This window comes from Dermacentor variabilis, chromosome 11, assembly GCF_050947875.1.
Source record: "Dermacentor variabilis isolate Ectoservices chromosome 11, ASM5094787v1, whole genome shotgun sequence".
Taxonomy (NCBI): domain Eukaryota; kingdom Metazoa; phylum Arthropoda; class Arachnida; order Ixodida; family Ixodidae; genus Dermacentor; species Dermacentor variabilis.
The window spans coordinates 13,391,667-13,405,393 of NC_134578.1; the positions used below are offsets into that span (position 1 = coordinate 13,391,667).

Consider the following 13,727-nt stretch of genomic DNA (forward strand, 5'->3'; position numbering starts at 1 on the left):
CAGGTAGTGAAAAGTACTGACCATCCTTTTACTACCTGGACTTACTAACAAGGTAGTGCTTTTGGTGACAAGTAACGTGTTAGTATTTAGTTAGTCAATAAAGCTGCCTGTTTTTAAGAGTATGCTACAGTTGCGGCTTCCGAGCAACAGCCGCTTATGCAACCTTAATCGTTACCGGAAAACGCTTGCGGCGAACGCTATGCGCGAAGGCGAGCTTTCTGGTTCTTTTTCTTTCCCCCGCATGGCCGGCGCCGCCGCTGCCGCAGATGCTAGAGCGCCGTCATTCTGGAAAGTAGTGACATTCTTAGGTCTTTGCTACTGCTCCCTCACCCGCGCCGTTGTCCTCCTCTCTTTCGTCCTCGCTGTCGCCGCGCCGACGCTTCCCGCGCGCTGATTGGCTGCGGCGTGCGAAACCGCCCTATCAGCTGGCCCACGTCAAGGAGAAGTCATGAAACTTGATTTAGCTATTTTTTTTCCGGCCGCCATTCGCGGGTCACGTGTTCATAGCGCTGTCACGGTGCACGCGCGTTTTGCGAATTAGGTGATCTTCGTTTGCCGGAAGAATGACTGGCTGCTGCGCTTTTCAATGCAGCAGCAGACGGGGAAAAGACTATCGTTATTTGCAATCCCCGAAGGTAAACGAGACGTCGTGCGGCGAAAACAGTAGCTGCACAACATCGGAAGAAAAGATTTCGCACTTTCAAACCACGCCGTTCTTTGCGACGCAAGTACAATGCTTCTTTTATTACCTGTAGGCAAGGTTGCAAGAAGATATTAATCATTTATGCACGCCAGACTATTTGTTAAATCCATCATAGTGCAGCAGTACACTGTGCATTTAGCGCGTGTAAAACGCGTCGCTAACTTTTCTTTTTCGAACCGTTTTTTCTTTCTCTCGTCCACATAAGTTTTAAACCATATATCAATTAAAATGTTGCGCGTGAGACTCGGTGTTCGCCCAAATAAATATGTGTCTAGTTCGCTTCATAAATTTTGTGTCATTTCGGAAGCCATGGAAGTGTGATACTTTTTATTCTTTGCTTGTTTACGTGTGTTCTGTGCGGCAAATAATATCTTTTTTTCATACGAGCATTTCTTTTACCGTGTAAGCTATGAATTCCACTATGATATTACACAGTAGATCACTAACGTCTTGACACGTGTACAATAAGAACTCCTCCATACGTGCGTCGTTTTCGTGGAACAATGTAATTAAACACAACTATGTCGAGTATGTTTCTTGCCTTGAATATACTCAGAAAGCGCTATCACGTTTCAGCTCTATTTTCTGACGATCCATTCGAGCTGAAGAATCGTACCAGCATGCCCTTGGAGGCAACATTTATCTCATAAAATTATGTTCACCAATCAAAAAGACGAAAAGAACTTTCAGCTCACAATAATTATTCCGAGGCTAATGTGCAAGAGCATTTACTTTTGCGAATTGCCTACCAGTCGCGAACGCTTAACCACGCCTACAAATCTCTGAACCACCTTTTCCTTCTTTGATTAGTGCTCGCATCCGTAGAAGTTCGACAGTTCCGTAGAGTTAAGTGTTAAGTGTCGGAAATTCTGGAACACGAATGGTTTGAAGAAAAAAGACTGCTCTTAGGAAATGGTTTCCTCTCAAATCAAATAACGTAAAGTTCTCAGACATGAATTGGAGTGTGACCTGACTTTGCAAACGCATACTGTGGCACCCACCCTTCAGTTTGTGGCGTTCCGACTGGAACAAGTTGGAGTTCCGCCCGAAAGGCGAAGCATCGACTGCGATAGCAAGTTAGTGGACAGCTATACCAAGTAAGGATATCACTCTTATCGGCCGTACAAGCTTTAAACATAAGCATACTAACTAAATGAACAAGCATGATGTCACGCGCGCACAAGCAATTATGATCACATCTCACTCGATGACCGCGGAAACACGCTCTCAAAACGCTGGAGCGAAGAATCGCGGCTACTGCAGCGAGCTAATGGAACTTCGTTCTAAGTCTCGCATCAACTCGAATTAAGCCACAAAAAGGCAGCGCGCGCCGGACTGTGCCCCCGTCGCAGATGGCTTTCAATAGACCTTTGCACCGGAAGCCTCGAACCAGAGAGTGGGAAACGGATATCAGGCCCCCGGTAGCGAGAGTAGCTAGCGCCTCATAGTTGCCATCTCTTGCTGGACTGTCACGCGCGCAGTTCCCGCATTGGCTGCACGACGTTTTCGCGATTTTGTGCTTATCCGCACAGGCTATGCGAAAGTCCGGGCAGCACTGCGCTGAGTACGGTTGTTCGAACAACCAGAAGAAGTGCAATGCAGCAAGAAAAGTGCAGTAGCACGCACATTGTTCTGCAAGAGGACTGCGGCTGCATCATGTGCCTGTTGTATCGGTTTCCTTGCGACGCGGTACTGAAGCATCGTTGGATTAGCTATGTAAATCGTAAGGGATTCCTCCCTGCGGAGTCGTCGCGCGTCTGCTCGATTCATTTTATCGACGGGAAGCGGACATCTGAGAATCCAGAGCCGATGCTTCAGCTCGGATACGCGAGGTAGGTAAGATGCGCTGTGTGTTTCTCCATCGTCAGCCCCTAATGTTTAGATGGGCTATAAATATGCAAATATGAACTAACAAGGTCAATTAAGTTTTGGCCTTGTTGGGTCTTTTTTTTATTGAAATGAAAATAAAAGAAAGAGACGTAGTCACCTTACAATGGTGACGGCTACTCCTTTTCTCATAGCAGAAACAATATAAAAAAATAATGTAGAAAAATGAAAAAAAAATTACTAAGAAAAATCACTTCGTAGGCTGAGAAAGCCACAGCACAGTCCTATACGCCTATGAACATCACAGTGTAAAAGTCAATAGCAAGTTGCACCACAATGAGTTCGTAAACAGTCACAAACACACACAAACGGCCATGATGTAGACTTCGATGTGCATATAAACAGATGAAGAATTACAGTGTTAAAATAATTCATGCACAACAACAAGAAATGTGTAACACGTAATATACAAGCACTAATAATTACAAATAATAGAAGAATGTTTTAGTGACATCGTGTGATTATTCAATGCAATGCCTAGTATTTGTTGAGGACGCCTGTGTCTTCATAAAAATGTTCAATTGCGTTCAATCCTTTTCGCTGTGCTATTTTCGATGGCCATGGGCCCAGCAATTTTGCGAGTGAGAAAGGCCGGTGAGGATCGATGAAGTGTAGCTCTTGTTCTAGCTGCTGTCTTTGTATCTCGTATATGGGGCATTCGAGGAGTAGATGGCGAATATCCTCATCGTCGTGGCCACAGGAGCAAGCCGGGGAAGGAGCCCGTTTGTTGCGATGTCGGCTCACGGCGGCAAGCCGACAGCGGCTGACGTCGACGGCTTTCCGCAATCGCACGGACTGATTCACAGCCACGGGCGCTCAAAACAGGAAAGCATTCGCCGTAATGCGTAAAGCGACACCTCTCAACACTGATGATACTTGCACTAAAGGTCCAAAATGACGCTGAGGAGACTTAAGATATAGAGAATCATGGGTGAAAGCAGCTGCAGCGCCGAGCTGACGCTTCCCGGCGCCATCCGGCAGTCGCGTGCAGTCGTACGGCCGCCGCCAGCAGGAAAGTTTCCTTCTCGATGCGTAGCCGATGCCTCTCGACACTGGTGAGAATAGCACGAAAGTGGCAAGACGACTCTGCGAAGGTCGAAGATACGGAGATACACAGATGTAGATAGCAACCAACGTTTTTAGATCTGTTTGTTGATAGCAACAGCAGCGCGCTGAGGCTGAGCAACGACAGTCCAGTATGGCAACGGCGCCGAGCAGACGCTAGGCGGCGCCAGTAGTCCAAATATGGCGGCGCCCGTGGAAGCCTCAGTGCAAAGGTCTATAGACTTTTACCGTGTCTAGCGTGGGGCGTCAACGTGAGCGGCCAGATTGGTGGCGCCAGCTGGTGGCGCAAAGTTCAACCACACAAACACAGAGCTAATTACTATATTCTGCTTAGCTGCTGGCGTAAATTTTCGACAGTGGCGCAATCGTGTTCACAATTACGCCGCTGCCGAAAATTTGCACGAGTGGCGAAGCAGGATATGGTGAGTTACTGCAGTTTTAGCTATGCGTTTGTCTGGTTGAGCTCTACAACACCAGGCGGCTTCGCCGCTCCGGCCGCTCACGTTTACGCCCCGACCATCCGGTAATCCGCCCAAACCGCTCCCGTTTACCGGAATAGCGTACAAGCTAAAAGTCTCTAATATACGGCGGCCCGGGCGCGCGGGCGCGGCCGCCCAGGCTAAAAACCCCTTGAACTTCGCAAAGTAGCGACACTCTCCGCCTTCGCTCCTCCTCATTTGTCCTCTCTTTCACGCTCCGTCCTCGACCGTAGCGCCGCCTACACCGCTCGAACTACACCGCCGAAGTGGTGTAATGAATGGGCGATGTTTATTGACGCTGAGAAAACCGTATTTCTTCGTATTACTCGTAAAATAAAGCACTAGATTTTTCGTACACACTGGCTTCTTCAGCGCTGCGGGATACTAGCTGCAAATACGTAGGTGTTACTTTGACTTCCACATTGTCGTGAAACATGCACATTAATGATATTCGTTCTTCTGCTTTCCTAAAACTCCGTTTCCTAAGACACAAACTGAAAAATGCCCCTCTTAATGTAAAAGTACTGTGTGTGAGGCCGAAGCTACAGTATGCATGTATATCATCGCATACTTACACTAAGTCAAATGTCAGGCGTCTTGAAAAAAATACAGATAAAGCCAGGTAGCTTAATATTTCATAAATTCGCAAAGCTGGACTCTCCCTCTGAAGTTATGTCAGGAAATTCTATACCTACTCTTGAATCTCGTCGAAAGCAGCTGGGGCTTGGAATTCCTTTCCCTCCTTCTCAACCAGCTTGAAAGGAAACCATCGACTTACATAACGCCTACAATAACACGGCACACAAGGCAGTATCATCCTGGCTCAGTAACACCCTACTATGTTCGAACTGATACGTTAAAATTTTTCCCCGAACTATATTAGACTGGAACGGCGCTTCACAGACACACTGTGACTAAAAATTATATAAATTTGTACTTGCTTGTTCCTGATTTGTTCACTTCTTGTTTATCTATTCTATTGCCCCTCTGCTTCGACCGAAGGGTCTGCAGTATGTACTAAATAAATAAATATAATTGCTATCGCAATAAGAAATATCGCTTAATCGCTGCTAGAACTTATGTCGGCATCCGCTATGCAGTAAGCAGCAAGCAAAACGAAAGAAAATCGCGTAGCTGACGGGCTTTATTCGCAGCTTGTCACGGAATGCGAGCTACCGGCATTGCATTTGGTACCTTAATTCTAGGAAAATGTACAAGTCGTATGGTGTTGGTTTATTGTGAAGCGACGTAAGCGAAGTTCAGGCGCGTGCATTGTTTCCTTTGTTGACTCTTCACGCAAACCCAGAATGCATCTCGCGTAGGGCTGAAGTACTTTCGTTTCCCTCGATAAATGTTCAATTACTGTAAAAAAACCATCATATGTAATGTTGCTCACTTTGAATAAGCTTTGTTTAAAGCCACGCATATGACATGAACGCATGAATTGTCGGCACTGTTTAAATTTTCCGCATACAGTACTCCGCCGCGCCATGCATGGCCTGCGCGGGGCTGCCATGGAGAGCAAGCCGCTGAACGGTATCCATGTTTTAGAACGATTCGGCTAGTTCATCTCGTAGTCTATTTTCGAAAATATTTGTCAGCGCGACCTATCCGAAGTTAACCGTGGTCGTATCAGTGTCACAAGGCGATAAATTCCACAATAACGTTACACTACGTTCGCCACATTGCAAGGTTCCTGCGTCTTGGAGGAGCGACGAAGTGCAACTGCCGATGGTCCGGAGCAAACGATCCTCAAGGACACTATATATATATATATATATATATATATATATATATATATATATATATATATAAGCTTTTTCCACTTTGACGCTCCTAATGCTAATGCATTTAAAAATTCAGTGCCCTTCTATGCTGTGAAGGATGACCAGCGATGCTGTGCACGTGGGCCCCTTGAAGGGCCCCTCACCAGGCCCCATAGAAAAATTTGGTTATACGCTGGAAGTTGTTACGTGTCCTCTAGGGAGCGTTCTGTCGCATACAATTTTGCAAATCGGCTCATTAACAGGCGAGATAGAAATATTTCAGACAGGCGAGATAGAAATATTTCAGTGCCGCGAACCCATGATTTCAGCAGGCGGGCTCCACTGCCAAGCAAGTCGCTCTCTCCACTCGCCGCGTCTGGCCTTCGCAAGCGAAATTCCTTCCCTGCGTTCTTCGATTCCAGAACTCGAGGATCGCGTGACGCAGACGTCACAGGCCTCGCCTTCATTTTTTTTTCTCCTCGCTTTTTTTTCTGCGCTTCGCATTTCCGCTGACCGCGCCGCGCGCGAGCTGTTGTCTCGTTCGCGCAGCGCACGATTTTGCGCGTTGTGCACAAGGAAACATGACTAGTGGTGTAATTCAGTGCTACACGAATGCTGAGGCAGAACAAGCGGATCGCAGAGCGTGATCACGCCCTGGAACATTGTAGAAAATGGCATAGTTTCGGTACCTGTGCACTTGACCGCACGACCGTGGGAACAAGCCGACGAAGCGGAAGTACATCTCTCTTGCTTCGGTGCGAAGTAAAACAAAATATACGCAGACACTCCGTTTGTGTGTTTTATTATTTCTCTAAACTTCAATTCGTCAATTGAAGCAACAGGTCGCACAGATAACAGATGTTGTCTTGAATCATTCTCGAAGTCACGGGTCACCACGACCGACGTCACACTGCGGACACGATTACGTAGGCGCAGGAGCCCGACTACGTCTCCCTCTCCGGACGGATTCGCCGCGAGTGAAAAGGGAAACGGCGTTCGGATTGAAATATGAGGCCTTTTTGGCAGCGCGTAGTGATGTAATCCTTTGCGAACGCGATGGTTGGCTCGCATTGTACGCTCTGCGCATGTCAACTCAAAATGGCCAGAACTGGTGAGGGCCCCTTAAATGGCGAAACACGACTCTGCCGCGGGTCGGCCCGGTATTGCACTATCTTCCGGATCGGCCCGCGTATGGGGAGTTTTGTGTCTACTCACGGACACGATCCTAGGGGAACCAGCCCTTAACAACTTCACTGTAAAATTGGTTACGTCTTTGTGTTTCTCAATTAATTAATTAATGACGACCACGAACGCGGGAGCAGTGGCGCGAGCGTGTGGTAGCGCCGACGAGCCAGGTGCGGAAGAAGACGACGACGCTGGAGTCATTCCTGATGACGATGATAGTTTTGTGTTTACAAAGGCACCACCACCACAAGCGACGTACGTCACGGACGCACTAACTAATTTATTAATTATTTAATGACGACTACGAACGGGGCGGGAGCCATGGTGCGAGCGTGACGACACCGATGATGATAGTGCTGTTGTCAGATGAGAAGAGGACTTGGCACCCGGAGGTGCCGCGGCCCAGAGCTTACATGTACTCATCAACCCAACATCATCCGATACGTTGACTCCGGTACTCCCTTTCTACCCGGGCATACTGGACGGGGGGCTGTGGTTCGGGCCAACGGCGTCCTTGCCGGATAAGGGGGGGGGGGGGGGGCTGGGTGCAGCACAACTGAGTTACTGCACTCAACACACAAGCAGTCATGTCAGTCTTACAGGACACAAGCCTGACTGACCCTCGGACTGCCTTGACGCAAAAGAGGTCAAGGAATACAACCGTGGAGACCACCAAAGCCATCCGCGGAGCAGGGCGACCACACGAGGGTGCGCCACGACCTGTTCCGGCTCTGGGTTCCACAGAGCCAAACAAAACCCCGTAGATCGACTGGCGCACACGGCCGAGTCGAGCGACCTTAGGAGCATGCATCATAACTTAATGGAGAACTTTCCACCCGACTCGTCAAAAATAACGGCAGGACGAGCCCACACTTCGAGAAACTTCTTGTCGCCCAAGCGATGCCGCTCCCGGGTGAGATGGAACCAGACCTCCTTCCGTGCTTTCACAAGCACTTCATGAATGCCCGGCGCCCGCGCCCCGAAAATTGCACCACAGCGTGCCAACCAAACTTGGTATGAGCACTCGGCGAGAAGAAGCACCAACTGGTTGATCGCCTGATTAGGCAAAGGGTGCAAAAATCGAACCATCTGATATGAACACCTTGGAGCTTAAAGAGACTAGCAATCCTTTGGAGAAGAGCTGCAGGGAGCAAACACTGCGTAAAGATATGAACCGATTCCTCACGACCGCCACAAAAGGGGCAGACTCCACGAGCCGGGACGGCTGTGAAGGGCCTGTAACTCAACGGCAGGCACCCTCGCGCCAGGCGGTACATGAACGTAGCTCGCCTAGCTTCCAGTTTGGCCTGTGGATGAACAGATGGTACATTTGGCAATGCAAAGGGGTCAGGGTGAAGACATCGTTCGTGTTTATACAGGCGCCACCACCAAAAGCCCAGACTTGGTACAGCATGTGTCCTCATCCTTCTAGGCCGTCCGCCAAGCGCAAGTGACTCACTGAACTAAATTAATGTTTCGGAGTAAATTGCGCCATAATATGCGTAACTTACGACTTACACACAGACTGCAGACATCAAAGCTACGATTTGTTATTGAAATATACGAGAAAACATAATTCTGTTACGCGGAAACTGAAACACACATCCCTTTTCCAGCTACCGTTTTTTGGATGAGCAGGCCACGAAAAATCCCGACCAACTAGAGGCATCTTCGCCGGCATCTTACGGCATCTTCGCCGTAAAACTACAGATGTGTACGCGTTTTGAACTATTTTTAGCTGTATCGGTTTTCAATGGACGAAGAGCGGCAGAAGCCTCTGTGGCTCGGCGGGTCCAAACAGCAGCCGCTGTTGGGTGCGCGCACCAGTGATACACACGAGGTCCACCGCTGAAAGGGGCACGTGAGCGTAAGCGATGTCTGGCAAGTGTACGGGTAAAACCGCGCGACCTTGCAGCAAATGTCTTAAATTCTAGTGTGTTAGGATGCCAAAACCACAATCTGATAACGAGGCACGCCGTAGCGGGTGGACTTCGGACCAATTGGCTTGTGCTTCTTTTTCTTTTTTTTTTTTAGAGCGCGGCTAAGGCGTGGTAGACGAGTGCTTTTGCATTTCGACCTCATCTAAATGCGGCCGCGCCGTGACCGAAATCGTGCTTATATACAGTGTGCCCCAGCTGACTTTTTAGGCAGAGTTCGAAAAATATGCAAATCGGAATCGTGCTTATGTATGGGGTGTCCCAGCTAACTTTATAACAAGAGTTCAGAAACGCTCTACAATTTTCTCATTGACACTTTTCATCTAATAATACTTGAGAAGTTGAATACTTAATTAAGACTAATTATCTAATTAGGTGGAATGAAAAAAACAATGTATCTCCAAGCGACGGCAAACATCACATTGGTTCTGTCCAGCTGTACGTGGCATTCGCATATTTTTGAACTCCGGCTGACGTTCGCGTGGGCACCCTGTATGTACATGGTTGTGCGTGTTGCTTGTGGCGCTGACACCTACGTGCACGCATGCGCAGAGCATTGACGTATGGCTTCGGCCAGCCCTTGCAGCTACAGCGCGAGCGAAGGGACCTCGCTGTACAGATCCTTCCCGGCTACACAGTGAGCCCAAGAAAGTGCGCGGACGTCCTCGCACCGCCGTGTCTACGGTCAGGATTTGAAACGAGCACGGCCTTATCGCACGGCAAAGCAGCTCGATCGCAGCACAATCAGATAGCGGCGGTACATGCGCAGTGAGGCACTTCGATGAAAATACAGGAAAAAGAAACAAAAAAAGAAAGGAGTGGCGCTACCGTTCTAGCTGCGGTCTTTCGCACTCGTTCCGAGAGCGCAGTGGCGACTACACGACTCGCGCCCGATTTCGAAGCGTGTGATCGCCGCAGCACACTGCGAGTCGGTCAGGTAGTTCGAAGACGACGACAAGAACGAAGATTGGCGCGTCAAGACGCGCTTCACGCGCGCTGCTGGCAGCGTTCAGCGGCTGTAGAAGTTTGCTCTTTCTTTGTTTCGCCGGCGTCGGTGAAAAGAGGAGGCATGTGATGCCCCTTCGAGGCGGTGCCCGTCGAATCGAGCTCTGAAAGAAGACAACGTTGGCCCAGTCGACTGGGGTCGCGCCGATCCAGTGGCTCGCACGGGCACGCGTTCCTTCTGGCGTCCCTCTTCTTTTGCGGACGCAGTGGCCAGTACGATAGGAACAGGACGCCCATCTTCGTCGAACTCGCAACGGTGCTCGACAAATCTGATGACTGCGTCGCCCAGCGGCGCCTGATGAGGACGGCTCGCGACGGAGTTACCATGTCAGCAACCATGAAACGGAAAAGGCCCCAGAAGCAGCCGCAAGACATGAAGAAACCCACCTACACTCGCGGCCTGAAGGCCTACTTCAGACGATACTCCCTGGACATGCGAGCACCCTGCACCGACGCCGCTCCCGACGCGTGTTCGCCGATTGCCATGCGCGAGCTGTGCTGGCTGGTCAGGAATATCGGCGTCTGGAACAGCTTCCTCGAGAACATTGGCATGGAGCTGCGCGAGAACCGCCCGGGACGCCTCTCCCTCTACACCTTCGCTCGCTGCGACCCGAGCCTGAACGACTACGGTTCCGTGTGCGTGACGTTGCTCGCCGAGCTGCTGGCCACGCACCGGTGCATCTACTTCGTGCACTTCGGCTACTCCGGCAGGCTGTTCGGGATGAAAGCCAGCGTGATCCAGCGCCTGTTGCCGAACTCGTCGATCGAGCAGTTCCACGTCGACGGCCAGACGATGGACCGCGACGAGGCGTTCACGTTCCTCAGGGCCGTGTGGCGCGCGAAGCCGCTCAGCGTGCAAGTGTGCAACATACCACTCCGCAGGTCGGACGTGCTCTCCATGTCCATCTACGTGGAGGCGACCTCTGCGCTCAAGGAGCTGGCGCTGGTCGAGACCGGCTTGAAGGTGGCCGATGCCATCGCGCTCTTCAAGGCGCTCGAGGTGAGCAGGACGGTCGAGTACGTCCGGCTCGAGATGAACACCGTCGGCATCCGAGGCGCCAAGCAGTTCGCCACGCTGCTGCGGCGAAACACGACGCTGCGGTCGGTCACGCTGCAGCGGGTAAAGTTGCAGGCCAAAGGCGCCGTTGCCATAGCGGCCGCGCTGGCCGACAACAACACGCTGAGCTGCCTGCGAATCGCGAGCAACTCCATCGGTCCCACCGGCGCGCGAGCGCTCGCGGAAACTCTCAGGACGAACACGACGCTCACGGTGCTCGACCTGCGGGACAACGCCATCGGCACAAGCGGAGCGATGGCCTTCGCGGCTACGCTGAAGGTGAACGCGAAGCTCGAAGAACTTCACGTGTGCGGGAACGTGATATCCGAGGACGGCATCGTGGCGATCGCCGAGGCCGTGGCGCACAACACGTCGCTCAAGGTGCTCTCGCTCTTCGCCAATGGCTTCGGCGAGGAAGGCGTGGCCGCGCTGGGCAAGCTCGTGGCCAGCAACAGAACGCTTGTGCGGTTGAACGCCACCCTAGAGTCCAGCTACGGCGCTCCGCGGAGACACCTGGACGCGTTCGCCGAAGCGCTCGCCGCCAACACTGCCATGCGAGGCGTCCAGCTGTTCGTGTGGGGCACGCCCGCCATGAAGCAACTGTCGCACATGCTGCCGCTCACGCAGACGCTCCAGTACCTCTGCGTTTGCACGTGCGGGCCCGAAATTGAGCAGCTGTGCGCTGCCTTGGCGCACAACCGGTCCATCCAGGAGGTCGAGATCAACTGCTTTCTGAACCTCGAGGACGGCTCGGCGCTGGGACGCCTGTTCGAGACGACCACTACCATCCAGGCGGTGACTATCACCAAGAGGGTGAAGAACACCTGTCTCATCCGGCTCTTTCACGGTCTGGCCAAGAACAACAGCATCTGGTGGTTCAGTGTCCAGGGCGGCAGCCTGACGTCGACTGCGTGCTCGGCCATTGCGACCGCTTTGGAGAGTAACAGGACGCTCGCCTGCATGACACTGGGCCGGGCCACGGCGGAAGACTCCAACTTGAGGATAGTGAGCTCGGCACTGGAACGCAACTGCACGCTCCAGATGATGTGCATGAGCTACACGACGAGCAGCGCACCCGCGTTGAAGATCAGGGAGCGACTCCGGCGCAACATGGGCATGATGATGCAGGCCATTGAATTCGCGCTCACCAAGAATGCCAGCAAGGCGCTGGCGGAGGCCTTCGAGCTGTACAAGGACAGCACGTTCTTCAACCAGGAGCTCGCCAAGGCCAACAGGAACCAGGGCCGACAAGCGGCGACGTTGCTCATAAAGGAAGCGGAGCGCTTCATAGAGGACAACTACTTCCGAATCACGGGAATCGTCAAGGAATCACTCGTCTGCGTCAGAAGGACGAGGAACAAAAAACGGATGACGATGTTCGACTGCCTGAACGACTACTGCTTACGGGAATTGTTGTCCTACCTTCGTGTCTCCGATGTGCAGCGTTGATGTGGTGGCACGCACACCTGGGTGGCCTTTTTTTTTTTTGCAAGTGTGTGTTTCTGTTAAATTAAACCTTTCTTGTTCTTTGTTTTTACAAATGGACAACTGTTTCATTCGCTTAGGTGCGCAAGTGGCTGTCAAAGAACAATAAAAGCATTGACAAGTGTTCTTATCATCCAGTTCTGGAAAACACAGCTATACCGGGCTGATGCCGATGAAATTTCGCGTTACGATAATTGAACTTTGGAGCAGTACAAAGCTTAGAATGTATTGTGCTGTATGTATAAAACTTAACACGCGGAACTTTCTCAGAGGGCAAGATGACAATGAACCAACCCTTTGCAGAATACACTGCGCATGAGGAAGACAGCCAACCAGAGTGGCTTAAGACGGCTGATTTAGCCTCGCATATACATGGTCGACGTGCGCCTTTGCGTTACTGGTTTTAGCTTGAAGCCTTAACGTTTTAGCAAAATTTATTTAGATTACGTCATCAATACTCAAACCAAAACGTAACACTTTCGTAGGGAACATGCTGCTTTTATTTTGTAGGAAGTCTAGTGTTTACATAAACAAAGCAAAATCACTTAATCTATGCAAGTACTCGAACTTAATTCGAACTTCGAGCCTCGTTTTCCAACCAAATTTTGTAGTACTGGCGCTGCACGGAAGAGGACGCGCACAATTTTGCAAGTTGGTAGCGACTGTAGCGAGTGACCAACCCGATCTCGGCATACAATTTGATCAATCACACGGGGCGCACAATATTTTAGTTCTCACGGGAAGCATTTTCTGTTGGCTTCATGAGGATGTGACACAACGGATATTAATGCGCAATAATCGAGTTGATATTGAGTACTTTTGAAAACATAAAGGTGGTTTCTCATTACCTCCTCATTAAGCTAGAATGTTGGATAACTGCTACAGGCGGATTACTGTCTTTTACTTACATGCACTTTTGCAATAAAGAGTGTCTTTTCGCTCCTCTACGAAAATAAACACGAAAGTGAGACTTTAAAATAAATGTAATCAATCGCAATTGCTCTGTGTTGGCCCAGCGGGCGTTCAGAATCCTCAAAAACGAGAACCGAAACCGAAAGCGCAGGACAGTCACTAGAAGGGCATGAGTATCATCAACACGACTTGTTGGTGGTTGCATGTGGTTGTGGCCGTGGTGCGGTGCTCGACAAGGATTGATTG

General features: G+C 50.5%; 1 protein-coding gene across 1 annotated transcript; it reads left to right on the forward strand.

Moving 5' to 3' along the window:
• The first annotated feature begins 9,872 nt into the window (after positions 1–9,872).
• On the forward strand, positions 9,873–12,696 carry LOC142564607 (uncharacterized). Its single transcript, XM_075675664.1, has one exon. It carries the CDS (start codon positions 10,326–10,328, stop codon positions 12,531–12,533), a length of 2,208 nt encoding a protein of 735 aa, XP_075531779.1. The 5' UTR covers positions 9,873–10,325; the 3' UTR covers positions 12,534–12,696.
• Positions 12,697–13,727: the final 1,031 nt, after the last annotated feature.